At 42.0% G+C, this 14,843-nt stretch overlaps 1 protein-coding gene across 1 annotated transcript in view; it reads right to left on the minus strand.

Moving 5' to 3' along the window:
• Positions 1 to 14,843, minus strand: part of LOC105092648 (olfactory receptor 1J4) — a 47,240-nt gene that overhangs the window by 11,351 nt on the left and 21,046 nt on the right. Inside the window, exon 2 of the mRNA XM_010984370.3 lies at positions 8,640 to 8,643. Coding sequence (XP_010982672.3) covers positions 8,640 to 8,643 — 4 coding nt within the window. The remainder of the gene's footprint in view (positions 1 to 8,639; positions 8,644 to 14,843) is intronic.

Raw genomic sequence — 14,843 nt, forward strand, 5'->3', positions numbered from 1 at the left:
CTCATGATTAACGTAGCTTTCCTACTACGACTCAACTCACCTTTGCCTCAAACTCCCACGACTGGCAAGGCTTATGTTATTTCCCCTCTGCAAGAGAGAATACCTAATAGTCCATTGGAAATGTGAATTCACAGTACAACAATAATGCAGCTACCTCAAAAGCAAAACAAGAAAGTACACACATAGAGTATAAAAAGAGAGGACAAGAAATGCCAAGATCCATGAGACTTATGGAAATGGGCATCCGCCCACCCCAACATTCGTGGGGTCATCTCCAGTCTTTCTCCTGCTCTGTTGGGGATTCACAGTGTGAAAAAAATCCCATCCTGCTGCTGTAGTCATTGATGGACGTGCCCTCACCTAATGGACAACTTTAGAAGAGGGACAACAATTATTAAAGAGTTTGGAATAATGCAATGCTGGGCACCCCGAAGGATGGAGGGATGGGCACCCACATCAGTCCTGAGCAGACTACCACTGACACTGATACCTGGCATTTATTCCCCAGGGAGCACCAGAAAATTCCCTACACCCTTGAATTATTCAAGTGACTACTATTAAAGAGTGCTTAGATGACCTAAAATTCTTGTCTGCTCTGAGGAGTACCCTGATACCCAGGTCTCGACTTCCAAAAGTAACAGACCCTACTCTGGAGTTAAGCCCACATTTCTGAGTCTCCAGGGCCATCTCTCATCACTGCAGGACTCTCCTCAAAAGACCTGATATTGGAGACTCTGGTATTGGCTTCCCAATGACTAGTGTATATGGTTTCAGGTAAGAATCCCAAGGAATTCCAGGCTCTTCTATGACAAGCTACATGGTGCATCTGGTCTCCTTCCCCCCAGAACCAGGTTCCCAAGGTGTGGAACCCACTGCCCCATTCTCTGATCTAAAACAATGGCAACCTTTCCAGCCTCATCAGGGACATAGAATGTCCTTGAAATCCTGGCCACCACCTATCGACAATCACCTTTATACAACCATAGTGGTCCATTTGCCACCACACACTAAGCAAACTGTTGTGGCCTTGATGGATCATGGCTTTCAAATCACAGACTTTTCAAATCACAGACATCCCGGAGACCCCACTGAATTTAATGACAGAACTCGCTATGTTCTCCAGGGTGTCACTAAACATAGACGGAAGGCAAACAAGTCTGCCTTACCCTGACCATGGCAGAATAACTTCATCTAACTTTTCAGTGGTCATAGTTCCCACCCGCCTTGGATTTCCCGTCATCTGGATGAATGTTCTAACTGGCCATGTGGCCACTAGAATAAAATTAAAACTTTGGCCTAAACTGTTGGCTTCACCCAATGAGATTCTGTGCATCTGCCCCTACGTCTTAAAATTGTTACTATAGCTCAGTATAAACTGAAACAAGGCCTTCAAGGATTGAGACTATTTCTACTTGATCTTTTAAGAGAAATGATAGTTATCCCTGCTATTTCTCAACTTAACAGCCCAGTTTGGCCTGTTCTTAAGGCTAGAAGGAATGAATGGTCACTTGCAGTAGATTACAATAACCCCAGTGCTGTGGTCCCATCCATTAAGAGCTCTGTAACTAACATAATTAAAATAACCAAGGCCATTCACTGGCAAGTAGTTCGCTGTTATTGAGTTGCTCAATATGTTCTGTTAAGTGACAACGTTAACAACTCCTGGCCTCAGTTTGCATTCACTTATGAAAGGATAAAATATACCCATGCTTGGGTACTCATAGGGTCGCTCAGTGGTCCAGTCACACACACAACCTCTGCTGGCAAGCCTTTGATCAGACCTAGCTGTACCCAGGCACCCAGGTATAGCATCACACTGGTGACATCCTCTTAGGAGGAGATTCACTAGACACACACAGAACAAACCACTGCACTTACTAAGAGAGGATGGGATATTTCCCACCTAAGGTTCAGGAGCCTGCCACCTGAGTTAAAGTCTTGAGCATCATCTGATCCACTGAGGGCCATTCCATTTCTGACTAGGTACAAAGGTAATTCATAACTTTGCCAGCTTCAGTCAATCTCAAGCAGACCCAGCACCTATCAGATCTCTTTGGCTTTTGAATGCAGCATACTCCCCATTTACAAATACTGCTAAGGTCTATTTATGGGATCACCAGCAAATCAACCCACATTGAATGGGCCCCATTACAACAGAAGGCCCTAGAGTTGGCACAGATAGCCATTTAACAGACATTTTCTCTAGTGTCTACTGGAGACTCCTCTATTACAGAAACTCTGGCAACTACCTCCTTTGCTTCTTGGTGTCTCTGAACCATCCATAATGGCTACAAGTTGCCCATGGGGTTCTGATACAAAAGGTTGCCTGCTTAGGCCCCATGTTATACACCATTAGAGCAACAGTCGCTGGCTGCATCCTGGGCTCTCCTGGAAATAGAATTTCTCACACGATCTGAAATTATGATCTTCTGCACCCAGGTGCCGACTCTTCCCTGGGTTATGGAAGCAGCACCCTGCAAGCTCAGCATGGACATGGAGGCCTCCTTGCCAAAATAGAAATTGTACCTACAGGATGGAGCAAATCTGAGCCCTCTGGCATATTCCATCTGCAGGAGGTGGCCTCTCTTGTTCTCAGTCCCTTGCCAGATGCCACAGTCCCAGAGGAGGTCCCCCCTCTCCTGGATCCCTTGGCTACCTGAAGAAGCCCTTGGGATCAACTAAGTGAATAGCAAAAGGAGTTCGTATATTTTATGAATAGTAGCACCACAGTCACACATGATGGGGATCACTGGAGAACTGCTGTTTTCATCCCTCAACTGGGATTTGCTTGATCAAGGATGGAATCCAAGGGTCAACACCATTGGTTGAACCCCAGGCACTCACCTTGGCATCGGAGGATGCCTTGGGCAGTAAATGGCCCCAATTACATATCTTCAGAAACTGGCCACTGTTGGTGGTTTAGCCATTTGTTCCGGCCAGTGATGACAATTTCACATTCAGGGTTGTCCTCTCTGGATAAAGAACTCTGGGAATTCCTTGCCTCTCAAATATGAAAAATAGAAATTAGGATCACACATGTGTCTGTCCACACCAAGACTCAAGACTACTGAGACCCAATCTAACGCCCAAGCTGAGAGATAAGCACAAATTTCAGAGACCAGGGCCGAAACTTCCTCAGGTAACAGACCAGATTCCATTCCTTTCCTTTTGGTTCAACGGACCTAGGAAACATCAGGTCATAGAGGAACATCTGCCCTTACGTCTTGGGCTACGTGCAAAGGGTGTTCCCTCTCCTCTGTCACAGCCCACATGGTGGTGAGCCTATGCACCCTATGTCAGAAGACCCATCGTTGGCTCTATAATCGCTGGGGTGGTATCCCATGGAGATTCCATAGTCACTGGAAAATAGATTTTATTGAGCCACTGCCCCCAACTGCCATCACAACTACCCATGTCTTGACCTCAGGGGACACCTACGCTGGTATCTAACTTGCCCCCCCAAATGGACATGCCACTGCTCAAGGTACCATACAGAGCCTCGCTAAAACACATCTCATTCCTTTTGGAATTCCAGACAATGCTGATAGTGACCAAGGCACTCACTTTTCTTCTCAAAATGCACAACATTGGGCTCTTAGACAAGGCGTTCAGTGGGACTTTCACCTTCCCTATCAGTCCCCAGCTGCTGGTTTTATAGAACACCACAATGACTTACTTAAACTAACATTCCAGAAATTGCAAAATAACATATGGTCTTCTAAATGGGTACCCCTCCTATCAATGGCCCTCATTATACTAAACTCTGACCCTTGGGGCTTTCTGCTCCATATCAAAACAGAGGGAAATCACTCAAATTGCCTTTCCTTGCCCTCTGTGGTGACATCTCACATGTCAGGGTTTAAGAAGATCATTTTGAACTAGGCATCCCCACCTGCCCACTCCCCTTTCAACTGTTCCTTTTTGGTCTTGCCCCCATTGTAACTGGGATGGAAGCCAGACTAAGGACAGACAGTTATGAACCACTGACTATTTAACGCCCTTAAGCTCTACACTAGAGCCACTCTGGCACCCTGATGATCTGCTTAAATCACAAGCAATGCCAACATTTTCTGACTCTAAAGGATATTTATTTACTAATGCTAATCATGATCTCACTCGAAAGCGGAGATCATTGGTCCAAGCCACACCTGCAGCTGTGTGAATAGCAGAGAGAGGTCAAGAAAGATCAAAACTGGTCTCATCCAAGAGCATCTTCTATTAAGGAATGCAGGCCCTCCTCAGACAAATAGACCTGGAAAGGGGGTGTCCACTGGTCCACACTATGCCCATATTGGTCAGCAGCCCCTAGTCATCGCAACACAGGCAAAGTTGTGCAGATAGCACAGTACATGGTCTGTTTCTCTGGCAGAAATATTTCCCCAGTCCTGCCCCTTAACCACTACAATATCCCAAACGCATTCCCTGTGCTTTGCCCAAGCAAACTCGTGCCTCCTTGCACTCAGCCAGCTCTCCCCCGGGAGCCCTTTGTGTCAGTAATAAACTTTCACTTAACTTCCCTTCCTGTGTGAAGGGCCATCAGCCTCTGACATGTGAACCAAATTATGTGCCTTCTGATAACATGTACTGTGTATGCCTATTGAAGATCTATAGCCTGAATCTCTCTCTCTCTCACACACACACAAATATAACAAAGCAAAATGTGGTAAAAATGTTAGCCTTTCTGGAGTGTGGGTGAAGGGCATCAAGGAATTCATTCTATCATCTCTGCAACTTTTTTCTAAGTCTGAAATCATTTAAAAATTAATTTTAAAAAAATTCTGAGTCTCAGCTGAAACCATGCCCAAGATAAGTTCGAGCTTGGAACCATACCCAAGAAGGAAGGACTCCAAGACACCCCTGGCTTTAGGGAGACTGTCCCCTGTGACTCCTGTCCCGTCTGGCTCCTGGGCATGCTGCTCCCAAAACAGCAGGAAGAAATTGGCCAATTAATCCACTGTGGCTCCTCCTTTACTATGAAGAGAAGCTGAGGATTTGAGCACAGCCTGGAAGAGGTGTCTCAACCCACCGACGACAAGCACAAGTCAGAAGGAGCTGGAAATCTGCACTCAACAATGGGTCTGCCTGTGGGTTTTGTATGAGTGTGTCTATGTTCATGAGTGTTTGTGTGTATTGTGTATGCTCGTGTATGTGTTGTTTAACAGCTGTGTGTGTGTGTATCATGTAACTGACTCAGAGCCTGATCCTTTTCCTGAGTAAGACCCAATCCAGGCCCTGTTTCAGCACATGCAGACCAAGTTATCAGCCTCCTAATGTGCAATCAGGGACTCCTGAGTCATGCGCATGAGCTTAGACACTTGCCTCCTGTTGTTACAACGGGGGCATTTCCCCCGCTGGGCGGGCGTTAGGGCTCAGAGGATGAGGGCTCAGCACCCGGGTGGCTGCAGAAGATGCCCGACCTCTCCCAGGACCAAGGTCAGAGAGGGCTCAGCCTCCCCTCAGCAGTGTGCGCTAGTGTGTGTATGAGCTACGGTTGTGGGTGGCACTCTTGTGTGTGAGAGCAGGAATGAGTGTTGTTTGCTTATGTCTGTGTGAACGTTACCATGTGCACAGGTTGGAGGTGGTGATTTAATGAGTGAACAGACTTAACTGCCCCACACCGACTGCCTCCACCAGGAAGGGTTTGGGTCAGAAGGGCACCAAGCACACCTCTGAGTTAAGGGAGTGTGTGTACTGCTTGTTGCAGGGAGTGTGTGGCTGGGTGTGCATGTGTGTTGTAGGTGTGTCTTGTGAGATTTTTCAATTGTGTGTGGCCTCATGTGCTTTTGGTGATGCGTACATACAGTGATGAATTACATATATACAGTGAGTTGTGTGTTTCACCAGGTGTGTCATACTTGAGTGTCAGCGGTGCACTGTGAGTGTGTTTGTCGGTGATACATACACTGCTTTGTGAGTTATTTATGACTCGTATGTATACGAGTGTTCATGAACTGAACCACATACTGGTTATCCTTCCCCTAGAGTGGAACTCAGACACAGGGACCTGGAATCCTCAGACCAGCACTGTGTGTGTGTGTGTGTGTTTGTGTGTGTGACAGAGAGAGAGAGATTTGTAGGTGTGTTTGGGGGCCTCTGATTTGCACCCATGACCTCAAACATTTCTTTACACGACCTCTCTCTGAGGTAACTGGGGTCATCCACTGAGATGACCACCAAGAGACTGTTTGCCGTAAAAGATCTGCTATCATTTTCATATATCTGACTGTGACTGAATGGCTCAGAGCTTTGTACCCCTTTGCTTTCACTTAATGTCCAAGGCAAAGCAACACCAGGCACCAAGCCCAGTGACGTTAGAGTGCAGAAGCCCAGCAAATGGTGGCAAGACCGTGGGAAGTCACTTAACTCTTTGGCCTCAGTTTACATAGCTATCTATACAACGGATGCTTATGGCCTGCAATAAATATTTATGACTCACATAGAAGCTAGTGTGTGTGAGAGCCTTTTGTTAATTGGAAAATACATAAATATGAATGAAAGGAATTATCTAGACAGGGCACCAAGAAAATATGGGACAACTTCAGTTTCCTTACAGCCCTAAAATAACTCAGAGTGTCTGTTGCTCATAACCAATGAAAGGAGGAAGTTCCATGACTTTAAAGGCATGGGTTGTACCTACACAACAATATTAGATTGAACTACATCAAGTAACTGATATTTGATGATTTTTAACCCTCAGAAAATGGCTATTTTATGTATATATGTATTTATTTTCTTATATATATATACAATATAATTATATTTTAATCAAAATATATATGGGATATATATATATACACACACACGCACATGCATCCCATATATGTGCACATATGTTCCATATATATATTCCATCTAAGTATATGTATATATGCATGTATGTATGTGAATATATTACTATCCCATCTCTGACAGCTAGTTTTGTAGGTCTATGGAATTTGTATCATTTATATTTCTGTTTCCTAACAGCTTAAATGGGAAAGAGTGCTAAATTTTAGTACAGCAATGAAGTTTTGTCTGGTAGCGTAAGGCTGATGTGTGGATTTAATTAGTAAATGTATGTCAAGCCCTTAGCATAGTGGCTGGCACATAGTATCATCCCTATTACAGGAGATAGTTCGTGGACCCTTCTGGCATCGAGTGGGTGTCAATGGCTACCCATTTCTCGAGTGCCGATGACTTTACAGCTGTAGGTCGATTGGACCTAGCCAGGGTCCCAAAGGAGAGTGACAAGGTTCCAACAGCACCACCTCAGCACTGGAAACAGCTGAGACCAGTTTGCAAGGCTCATCCACTACTTCTGCCACAGTGAACTATTGCGATTTGGCGCTATCTCAGAGTCACAGACAACCCCAGTATGCTTATTAAAAAGTACTCATAGAGGAGAGGGACTTTACTTTTTTGTGCACTGCTGCATTTTCCGGAGTAGAGGGCTGGGCTCAGACTCCATGTTCAGTAAATAATGGTTGAATGAAACAGTGAATGCCCTCTTGCCTCTCTGCAATGAGGTCTAGTTGGCTCCTTTTGGGTGTGATGTTTTCCTAGATCCAGACTGGGACAGAGCAAAGATGTGTGCCTCCACAGGTGTGAGAAATTAATAGGAAATTCATTGAAAAGTTTATTGTTTGCTCATAAAATTGTAGTATGGAATGCATCCCTACTGTACTTTCTGATATTCCTAACCCTCCTTTATCCCCAGCACATAAAAGTACAGCATGAGGCCTAAGAACCAGAGCAGCGTGTCCGAGTTCCTCCTCCTGGGGCTCCCCATCCGGCCAGAGCAGCGGGGCGTGGTCTTTGCCCTGTTCCTGGGCGTGTACCTGACCACGGTGCTGGGGAACCTGCTCATCATCCTGCTCATCAGGCTGGACTGTCGCCTCCACACCCCTATGTACTTCTTCCTCAGCCACTTGGCCTTCTCTGACGTCGCATTTTCATCTGTCACTGTCCCAAAGATGCTGAGGAACATGCAGATTCAATGCCAATCAATCACATATGCCGGGTGCGTTTCACAAGTGTACTTCTTTATATTCTTTGGTTGCCTTGACAGTTTTCTACTTGCAGTGATGTCATATGACAGATATGTGGCTGTGTGTCACCCTCTCCACTACACCACCATCATGCGAAATGAGCTTTGCATCATCCTAGTGGCTGGATGCTGGTTTCTCTCTTGTGCCCACGCTTTGCTGCACACCCTTCTCTTGGACCAGCTGTCCTTCTGTGCAGGGACTGTCATCCCCCACTTCTTTTGTGATCTTTCCGCTGTGCTCAAGTCCTCCTGCTCAGACACCTCCCTCAATGAGCTGCTCATCTTCACTGAGGCAGGACTGATCTTTACCCTGCCATTGGGTGGTATCTTGGGCTCCTATATCTGCATGGCAGCCATCATCCTGAAGGTCCTCTCCTTCAAGAGAATCTTCAAAGCCTTGTCTACATGTGGTTCTCACCTCTTTGTAGTGTTTTTATATTATGGGACCATTGCAGGTGTTTACTATTTTCCCTCATCAGGCAACTCCAAAGTCAAGGACATAATTGCTTCTTTGATGTACATGGTGGTCACCCCTATGCTAAACCCCTTTATCTACAGCCTGAGGAATAAGGATATGAAACGTGCACGTCAGAAACTTTTCAGGACCAAGGACAGCCCTTGGTGTCGTTAATTAAATCCAAATGTCATGGGCACTCATGGGGGCTGTAAAGTATCTCCTTTAAAAGCAGCAACTTGCACGATTCTTATCACTGACACCATTTTCCTCCCATTTCATTTTACTTTTCCTCTCATTTTTTTCTTTGCCTGATGTTTTTCTTCCCCTACCTGCTCTCTCAATTCTGTGTATTGTTTCTGTAATGAAATTTCAAGCCCTCCTATGATGTTCACTATAAGCCTGTGAGACTTTTCAGCCCATTTCTCTGGGCTCTAAGATGTTTTCTTGTATCCATCTTTTTCTTCAATAACCCTCTCTGAGTAATCAAAACTGTGTGGTATTGGCACAAAAACAGACATATGGATCATGGAATATAATAGCCCAGAAATAAACCCACAGACTTACTGTCAATTAATCTTCAACAAAGGAGGTAAGAATATACAACAGAGAAAAGACAGTTTCTTTAGCAAGTGGTGTTGGGAAAACTGGACAGCCAAATGTCAATCAGTGAAGTTAGAACACTCCCTCACACCACACACAAAAATAAACTCAAAATGGCTTAAAGACTTAAATATAAGACATTCTAAACCTCCTAGCAATATTCTCCTAGGGAAGTCTACCCAGTCAATAGAAATAAAAGCAAAAATTAACAAACAGGACCTAATTAAACTTATAAGCTTTTGCACAGCAAAGGAAACCATAAACAAAACAAAAAGACAACCTATGGAATGTGAGAAAATATTTGCAAATGATGCAACTGACAAGGGCTTAATTTCCAGAATATACAAACAGCTCATACAGTTTAATAACAAAAAAAAACCCAATCCAAAAATGGGCAGAAGACCTAAACAAGCAATTCTCCAATGAAGACATTCAAATGGCCAATAGGCACATGAAAAAAAATGCTCAATACTACTATCAGAGAAAAGCAAATCAAAACTATAATGAGGTATCACCTCACACCAGCCCAACAGCCATCATTAAAAAGTCCACAAATGATAAATGCTGGAGAGGGTGTGGAGAAAAGGGAACCCTCTTACACTGCTAGTGGGAATGTCATTTGGTGCAGCCATTATGGAGAACAATATGGAGATTCCTCAAAAAACTAAAAATAGACTTATCATATGATCCAGCAGTCCCACTTCTGGGTATATATCTGGAGGAAACTCTAATGAGAAAAGAAGCACGCACCCCAATGTTCATAGCAGCACTATATACAATAGTCAAGACATAGAAGCAACCTAAACGTTCATCAACAGATGACTGAATAAAGAAGTTGTGGTATATTTATACAATGGAATACTATTCAGTAATAGTAAAGGATAAAATAATGCCACTTGCAGCAACATGGCTGGACCTGGAGATCATCATTTTAAGTGATGTAAGCCAGAAAGAGAAAGAAAAATACCATATGATAGCACTTATATGTGGAATCTAAAAAAAAAAAAAAGACAAACGAACTTATTTACAAAACAGAAACAGACTCACAGACATAGAAAACAAACTTATGGTTATCGGGGGGGAAGGGAGTGGGAAGGGATAAATTGGGAGTTCGAGATTTGCGGATACTAAAATATAAAAAATAGATAAACAACAAGTTCATACTGTATAGCACAGGGAACTATATTCAATATCTTGTAACTTATGGTGAAAGAGAATATGAAAACAAATGTATGTAAGTTCCTATATGACCGAAGTATTGCACTGTACACCAGAAATTGACACAACATTGTAAACTGACTATACTTCAATAAAATATATATTAAAATTAAAAAAAAATTTTAACGTATATGGAAGCAAATACATGTATGTATATGTGTGTGTGTGTATATATATATATGCATGATGGGACATTATGCTGTCTGTACACCAGAGATTGACACATTGTACCTGACTACACTTCAATTTAAAAAAAAAAAAGAAAAAGAAAGAAAACAGGGCAGATCTTCCATCATAATAAATGCACAAGTTAAAAAATTTTTTAGGAAACGTTAAACGATCTTTGAAAACTAAGAACGGTCAAATAGCGTGATAAAATTTTGGGTTGGGCCAATAAGCACATGAAAATGTGCTCAACATTGTTAAGACCTGGAAAGATGAAAATTAAAACCACAGTGAGATACCACTTCATACACTCTAGAATGGCAAAAATGTTAAATAAACTCTGTTGTAAACTGACTATACCTCAATTTAAAAAAATGTTAAACTCTCAGATTTCTATTGTGAGAGAATATTTTGTTTTCTGACTTATTTACCTGAGAACCAAAGTTCAGAGAGGATAAGTGAATTTCACCATCTCGGAGCAGTGCATTTAGAGTTTGAGGACTGGGACTGGGCAATGAACCAAGGTTTTTCCCATAATGGATGTTTTAGAGACTGGTATTCCCAGATGTCTCTCCAACTTCTGGGATTGCGCCAGAAACTACACATAGATAATTTCTCTTTTCCTGGGTTTCTATTCAGTCTGATTGATTCAGATCTGCTATCGTTTCTCCTTCCTTGGTGCAGTGAGGGTTCCATGTTCCAGGGCTCCTTTCTGACTTATACACAGGAGAGGATGTTGTCTTTTTATCTGGCCCTCTGAAAGTCTTCTCCACTCTTGACAAGTGGTAACTGAGAGCACAAGAGTCAAACTTCTGCCTCACCATGGAGAAATGATGAGTCCTTTCTGGTCCAACTCAGGACTGACAGTAAGTCATTGGCCATACTTCCCTCTTGTCAGTAGGTCAAGGGAAGCAGAATGGTCCATTGGAAATAGTTCCAGGAATCCTGGTTTTGGTACCAGTTGTAGTGCAGGTCTTGGACAGATTACAACAGCTCTTTGAGATTCGGTTTTCTCATTCATAAAACAAGGGAGTTGTATTCGATGGCTTAATAGCCTTTTGTCCCTAAAGGATGAAGAAACTAGGTGTCTGATCCAGAGGACTATTTCACTGGGTTATGAATTTAATCTCTGGCCCCTGAAACCACAATTGCATGAAATCTTCATAGCTTCTTGAATAACCTCTTTGACATGTGGATGGAGTATGTCTGGTCAGCTTGGCTGTTTTCAAAAAGGAAAAAGCAAGAGATTTGGGGGAACATTTCTCAGCATTGGAAAGGGGCACAAAGAAGCAGATTCAGACCAATCAGCAGATATGTTCATACTAAGTCTAAATTCCAAGTATTAATTTCCCTTGCAACCTTTTGAAATTAAAACAAAACAATATTTAGTTTAAATGTAACCATGCATTCAGTGCTTGTGAAAATATGTGATTAATTAGAATTATGAGTTCAACATCCATAGTACTTCACAATTTTGAACACTTTCTGTGTACTAAAGAAATAGACTCACAGACAGAGAATACAGACTTGTGGTTACCAGGGGGGTGGAGGGTGGGAAGGGATAGACTGGGATTTCAAAATTGTAGAATAGACTACACTGTATAGCACAGGGAAACATACACAAAATGTTATGATAACTCACAGAGAAAAAAATGTGACAATGAGTGTGTATATGCCCATGAATAACTGAAAAATTGTGCTGAACACTGGAATTTGACACAACATTGTAAAATGATTATAAATCAATAAAAAATGTTAAAAAAATTTATGCACAATAAAAGGAACCTATTTAAGTGTAAAAAAAAAATAAAAAAATAAAATGTATGCTAAATGGCCCCAGATCTTCAAGTAAGAGTCATTTGTTTTATTAACTATTCTGTAAGTAAAGGGCAATGCTGGTAGCTAAATAATAATGCTGTGTTGTTTCATCATAGCTTAAAAAATCATCTTACTGCCCATCCATTCACTATTTTATTCAGTAGATGATTACTAAGTGTATAGTAAGAAGAAGCAAGATGGATAAAAATGAGTCCCTGGCACCAAGGGACACCATCTAATGGGGATAAGCAACTAATTATAAGGCAATGTGTCAAGTGTTCTACCAGAGACCCATATAAAGGGATGTGGGAACACAGGGGATAAAGCAATGAACTTCACCTTCAGGAGAATGTAAAATAGTCTCAGATGTTGACATCTGAACTCTTGCCAGGTGGAGAGGAGGAGGAGACATCCAGGAAGGCGAAACAGCTAAGAGCAAAGGCCTGCAAGCAGGACCTGATGAGTTGTTTGAGGTCTGTGGGCAGATACATGGTCAAGAGTGTGGGGTGGCATGGCACAGGGAAGGAAGTGTCACTGGACAGATGGATGGAGACAGAGTCACAGAGGGTTGATTATGTCATGGATAAAAAATATCACGGACAGTTTCCTGAGCCTCACAACAGCCTATGACATAAATTTAGTTATTTTTCTCTACAGAGAGGAGAATTAAGGTTCAGAGAAGGTAAATGAATTATTCAAAGCCATGTTATTAGGTTTGATACAGAAGGCTAATCAAGATTTTCTTACTGCAAACTAAATGTTATCTTCTTTTACTCTATGTAACCTATATATTCGCTTCAGAAACAAATAAATGAGTCCAATGCGGCGGTTTTAAGATTTAAGAAATGCTCCCCACATGGTTGTGAAATGCTCCTCCAGCTCAGACCCACAGGCCAGGGTATTACATCATCTGTCACAAGTTGAAACCAGAAGACATATCTTTTTCCTCAGTGTCAATTGTTTGAAGTTTTATTAGTTTATTTGCCCACAATATCAGAAGAGTTCTGGTAATATTAAGCCATTTTGGTATATTTTTCATTTGGAATCAGTGTAACTGTTTTTAAAATGGGTTGTACGTTTCTAACAAACAATGAGATTCCTGAAGGTTAATTACCCTTAAGTAAGGTAAGTGAAAACTGGAATAAACATTCATTTATTTCTGATTCTTACTGGAAAGGTGATAGAGCTGAATGAATACAACAAAAGATATCACTGCACTTCCTGCCATTTACTAAGCTCCTGAATCGGGACTTGGTTGCAGCCGGGGGTAGAGGAGACAGAGATACCAGAAAGGAAAGATCCTGGGCCTCTCAGAGTAAAAGTCAGGGTCTGAAGCTTCAGCTTTGCAAGTTTAGAAACTGGATCTTTTCCCAACATTGGGCTGGACTGAAATGGACTGACTCACATCGATCACACTCACAAAAGACTGATCCATCAAGCCAAAATTATCAATATGTTCGTTTGCCATGAGAACCGTGACTGCCAAATTAAATGGATACTTAAATTCTCTCAGGGGATAGATGTGTTAATTAGCTTAATTATGGTAATCATTTCACAATGTATATGTATGTTAAAACATCACATGGTCCACCTTAAATATATACAATTTTTTTTGTCAAATTTTATCTCAGTGTAAGTTGGAATAAGTGAATGAATGAATGAATGAATTAAATACTTAGGTGGTACATTTTCTCCTTATTGGAAATATGCACAAAGCTGAACTACAGGTATACAGTATATGATTAGTTTATGAATAATTATTACACATTATTATATAATAAACTATATTAATTCTTTTAATGCAATTTTAATTTTTAAATTAAGTCAAATATTATTTACTTGATTGTATCATTACTCAGTGGAAGAAAAAAATATATAGTGATAGGATGTGTGCAGTCCAAAGCACACTTTTATATGGTGTCTGACATGCTTCATGGGGACAGCTGAAGTTGTTTGAAGGCGACTTGGATATCTGATCCAGTGCTGACAAAAATCTGTAACTTTATAGTCTGATCTAAACTGTCTTTTTAAATGTACACAATTATAAATTCAAACTTTACCAAAACAGAAATGTCTAAACCACTTATGTTTTTCAAACAGGGCTTGAGAGTACTTTCAACCCAGCATTATTTTCCTTTTTTGCTATTTATATTATAGTAAAATTTATCTCATACAGAATTCCAGACATGGACAGAAGAAACCAGACCAGCACCTACGAATTTCTTCTCATGGGACTCTCTGAGCGGCCAGAGCAGCAGCCTCTCCTGTTCGGGCTTTTCTTGGCCATGTACCTGGTGACTGTGCTGGGGAACCTGCTCATCGTCCTGGCCATCAGCTCTGATGTGCACCTCCACACCCCCATGTACCTCTTCCTGGCCAACCTGTCCTTTTCTGACATTGGTTTCATCTCTACCGTAATTCCCAAGATGCTGGATGATATTGGCTCAGGAAGTAAACTGATTTCTTATGGTGGGTGCCTGACCCAACTCTATTTCTTTGGCTTATTTGCAGATCTAGACAACTTCCTCCTGGCTGTGATGGCACTAGATCGCTACATGG

The sequence above is a fragment of the Camelus dromedarius genome, chromosome 10 (assembly GCF_036321535.1).
Source record: "Camelus dromedarius isolate mCamDro1 chromosome 10, mCamDro1.pat, whole genome shotgun sequence".
In the NCBI taxonomy this organism is placed as follows: Eukaryota; Metazoa; Chordata; class Mammalia; order Artiodactyla; family Camelidae; genus Camelus; species Camelus dromedarius.